This window comes from Gekko japonicus, unplaced genomic scaffold (genome assembly GCF_001447785.1).
Source record: "Gekko japonicus isolate JY-2015 unplaced genomic scaffold, Gekko_japonicus_V1.1 scaffold1041, whole genome shotgun sequence".
Classification (NCBI taxonomy): domain Eukaryota; kingdom Metazoa; phylum Chordata; class Lepidosauria; order Squamata; family Gekkonidae; genus Gekko; species Gekko japonicus.
This window is the reverse complement of record NW_015167570.1, coordinates 403,707-408,186: the sequence shown is the minus strand read 5'-3', so window position 1 is coordinate 408,186 and position 4,480 is coordinate 403,707. Positions and strand designations below refer to the sequence as shown.

General features: G+C 51.7%; 1 protein-coding gene across 1 annotated transcript in view; it reads left to right on the top strand.

The window, feature by feature from the left end:
• The window catches only part of LOC107112651 (chromosome unknown open reading frame, human C14orf132), a 157,104-nt gene that overhangs the window by 80,719 nt on the left and 71,905 nt on the right, over positions 1-4,480 (top strand). The window contains exon 2 of the mRNA XM_015413848.1: positions 1,010-1,425. Coding sequence (XP_015269334.1) covers positions 1,010-1,425 — 416 coding nt within the window. The remainder of the gene's footprint in view (positions 1-1,009; positions 1,426-4,480) is intronic.

Below are 4,480 nucleotides of genomic sequence, written 5' to 3'. Positions count from 1 at the left end.
GGGGGGGGAGAGAGAGAGAGAGAGAGAGAGAGAGAGAGAGAGAGAGAGAGAGAGAGAGAGAGAGAGAAGAGCACTTTTGCAGACAAAGCACATCTGAGGGTGTCACACACACATTGTAAAGGACAAGGCTGAAATGCGATAGTAAATCAAACTTCACGGTCATCAATCCATTCAGAGGTCAAGTGCAGGGATGCCTTTTTGTTTACCAGCTGTAGGAGAAGGGCTGAGCAGCACTTAAAACGGCAAGTGTGTCTGACCCTCATACAAAGGAAGGAGAGGATCTGGAAGAAAAAAAGAATGCATATATTCACCCAGGGTAGGTTTTACCTTTGAGTTTGGAGTCAGTTTAAAAGGAAGCTGATTTAAACCTTGTGTCTGAAAACGGTCAGGCATCCCTGATGACCCCGATGCTGCCTTCTGTGGAGTCAGAGCGTTGGTTGATCAAAGTCAGCCCCATCTGCTTTGACCGGCTGTTGCTCTCCTGGGTCTTAGGCACTGGGTTTTCCACGTCGCCTTCTACCTGATCCGTTCCACTGGTGCTGCTGGGAACAGAACCTGGGACCCCCCCTGCACGCCAAGCAGATGCTCCGCCGCCGAGCCAGGGCAGCGGATGGGAGCCTGAATGGCCCCGATCCGACTCTCCTCCTGCTGCGTTCTCAATTTCCTTGGCACTCACAAGAACGCTGGCTTTCCGCTTTGATAAAGGACTTTAACAACGTCGCTAACAGGGACTGAAAGCTAGATGACTCGGGGGGGGGGGGATAATAACAACAGCGCGAACCCCGCACTTAAAAAATCTCAAGACTTGGTTGGGCGGAAATCCAACAGGTGTTGCGTTCCCCGGCGCGGCTGGGAAAGGCGTCACCTGTTGCCTGCCTGCCTGCCTAGGAAAGAGGACAGGGAGGTTGGGGGGGGGGCATCTTCGAAGAGGCCGCCGCTGATTGGCTGGGAGTCGGCCGCGCGGCACGCGGAGGGGCTTGCTTGCTCGGCGGATCTCGTCTCGCTCCAGGCTTCCCTCCCTCCCTCCGAGGCGAGCAGCCAGAAAGTGGGGCGGTGGGAGAGAGCGAGCGAGCGAGGGCGGGTGGTCGGACGGACGGTCGGTCACGTGACGGCAACGGCGCCTCCCGCGCCGACTGGCTGCTGGCGGAGCGCCCCGGCGAGAGGCGGCCGCTTCTCCGCCCCCCTCGGCCCCTGCCCCGAGCAGACCATGTTCCGAGGGAGCCGGCGACAGGCGGGCTCCGCCACCCCAGTGAGCTGGAACTGGTAGCGCGCCCCAAGGTGCTGCTGGCGGAGGCCCCCGCCCAGCCCCCCCGAGACCCCTCCACGCCGGCGGGCAGCGCCAGCCTCGCCACCAGCCTCTCCGCCAGCTCGTCCGGGAGCTCCAGCTCCAGCAGCACGATGGACCTCTCCTTCATGGCCGCCCAGGTAACGGCGAGCCCGCCGACGCCGCCCTCCCCCGGCCCGGCCCCTTGACCTCCGCCCGCCACCCCGGCACGGCCCCCGGCGTCCGGTCTGTCTGTCGGGGGGGGGGCCTTCGGGGCCCCCGAGGGCGTGGCGCGGTCGCAGGCCAGCTCGCGAGGGCTTCGGCGACGCCAGGTGTTGGTTTCGGGGTGGGAGGCGAGAGGCAGGGGCGGGGGCAGTGGGGGAGAGGCGCGGTGCCTTTGCAAGGAGGGGCTGCCGCGGGGAATGTGTGGGGAGCCCCGGATTGGATACATCTTTAAAAAAAAATTATAATGAATTTGCACTTACACGCTGTATTAATGTTAAATAGTAATCTTGTTTATGTATACTTGACTTATCTTTTAATAAAATCGTTTAAAGGAAAGGGCCCTGGAAAAGCCCTGAGAATCGATCTGCAGCAAATAGGGACCATGGGAGGCTAGAGTTAGGGACATGCCTTGTCTATTGCTTCAGCCTTTTCCGTTTTGCCTGCTTGGAAGCCTTTGAGATAAAGTATAGTTGGCTATCCCGAACAGTCTGGGGGAATACCCCTGCCTGCCTTGCCCTTATAATAACTTTCAAAATGTCCCTGGCCTGGAAATGGGGGAGGGGGAACAGATCAGAGTGCAGGATGTGTGATTGTCCATCTTTGAGAACTTAATTGTTTGAGCCATTTCTTCCTGTTTTCCTGTGTTACTTGTGTGGGCAGAGTAATTAACACAGCAATGGTGCACAACCTGATTAAAGAGTAGATAAAGGTTTATTTAGGAATTAATATACTTGATAGGAAAGAGGATCAGTCTATTTGCTAACACAGAAATAGGTTCCTAACTACATCTCTAGCTGAAATAGGTTCCTAACTACATCTAGCTGAGAGAGAAGGTAAGGACTTCGGAGAAGAAGGGGGAAATTGCCCTGAGAGTAGCCGCCTGGAGACCTGGCAAAGAATGACACCTAACAGGAGAGAGAAGGTGCTGCCCTCACTCTCCTGTCTAGTTGTCTTCTTGCTGCCCCCTGCAGGGTCTTCTCTTCTTTGTACACCAGGCATTGCCTTTTCCAACAACTTGAAGAAATGTACTAGGGTCTAGAATGAAAGATTAAACTTTGCATCGTGCAAGAGGAATGGTAATCTTTTGATTCACTTCTAGTCTCTATAACTTGGCTGAAGACGTAGACTGGGGAAGTCTGAGTGTAGTCAGTGAAACTGTTGTGGTATATTTGCTGTTATTTTTGTCTTCGTATCTTCGGTGCAACCCACTCAGAAGTATTTCGGTATTTGTCGTATAAAAATGAATGGGAATTGCCTTGGTATCATATTACACATTTCTCATTCATTTTAGTGGAGCTCAGTGGTAATGTCGAGGCTGGACTTTGGGGCAGAAGACCAGGCTCCTAACTAGTCCAGGAGCTCAGCAGCCCTCCACAACAGCAGGCCATAGTTTTGCATTTGATATGTACATCATCATCAATATGTATAATTCTCAATGTAGCCAAAATCTATGGTTACTTAAAACTAGAGATTGAAGCCATGAACAGATGAGACAGATCTTTCTACCTACCTGAAAAGAAGAAGTGATGGGATTTATACCTTGCCCTCAGAGCGGCTTACAAACTCCTTCCCCTCCTCGCCACCCTGTGAGGTAGGTGGGGCTGAGAGAGCTCTTTTGAGAGCTGCTCTTTCAAGAACAGCTCTGACAGAACTATGGCTTGCCCAAGGTCATCCAGCAGCTGCGAGTGTAGGAATGGGGAATCAAACCCAGTTCTCCCAGATTAGAGTCCGCACACTTAATCACTACACCAAACTGGCTCTCACACCAAACTGGCACTAGGTTTGCAGAAAAATCTGAAATCTTAAAAAAAATGCTTGGGGGTTAATTAGTTCCCAAAATAATAGAACCTGCACCTGTAGCTTTAAGAAACAAGTACTCTTGGTGTTTGGAGCCCTATTCAGAGGCTCTGAAGTTCACATAAGTCCCAAGAAAACCATATGCAAGATCCAGGTTGCTTACAAGGAGATTTTAATAAAGCATCGAATTTAGCAGGCTAACTTCAATCTGCTGGGCCTTGACTACACACAGCGAAGTCAGCCAAAACCCAAGATGAAACACATAGCTAAAACTAAATATCTTATGCCCTAATTGCTGACTACAAGTCAAGAACAGCATCATCAAAGCTATATTCTAGACATGGAGAGATCTTGAACCTGGTACTCAGTGGTGAGGGAAACGAGTCAGCAGGCCCATAGCTACAGCGGGGCATCCCGGGGCCCAGCCCCCTGACTTACCACCAAGGCCCCCCACTTCCCATCCAGCCCAGGCGCTTCCTGGGGGGGGTGCAGGGGTGTGTGCAGGGTACCCCCTGATTTATTTAAAGGCCCCCTGAGTTTTAAAAAAATCCTGGCTACGGGCCTGCAAGTCAACCTTCTAGATAAGAACTCGAGAGAGTGTGAATGAAAACATTCTCTGGGGAGTGGCCTGTCGGACATCCCCCCAGGCACAAAGACGTCAGTAGCTAACAGAGCTCCAGAATGAGGTAACAAAGGTCATACAAGTGGCCATTGCGAGGCAATCACAACAGCATTGCCAGCCTTCAGGTCTTTGTTCCTGTCATTAAAAAGAAGGGGAAGAGGGCAGGGCCCTTCCCAGGGCTGTTTTGGCCTTTGTTTGAGAGAAGACTCCTCGGGGCTAAGCCTGACAGCAACCACCAGTCTATTTGCTAACACATGATTGATTGCCACTGTTCAACAGCAGCCACCCCATGCCAGCCAGTGTGGTGCAGCAGTTATAGCTTCAGACTAAGACTTGAGAGACCCAGGTTCAAATTACCACTCTGCCATGGAAGCTCACTGTGTGATCTTGGCCCAGTCACATACTCTCAGCCTAACCTACCTCGCAGGGTTGTTATGAGGATAAAATGGAGGAGAGAAGAATGATGTAAGCTGCTTAAAGTCTCTATTATTGGAGAAAAGAAAAGTATAAATGAAGTAAATAAATAATCCATATAGCTAAAGATGGGGACAAATAAAGGGTAGGTAGGGAAA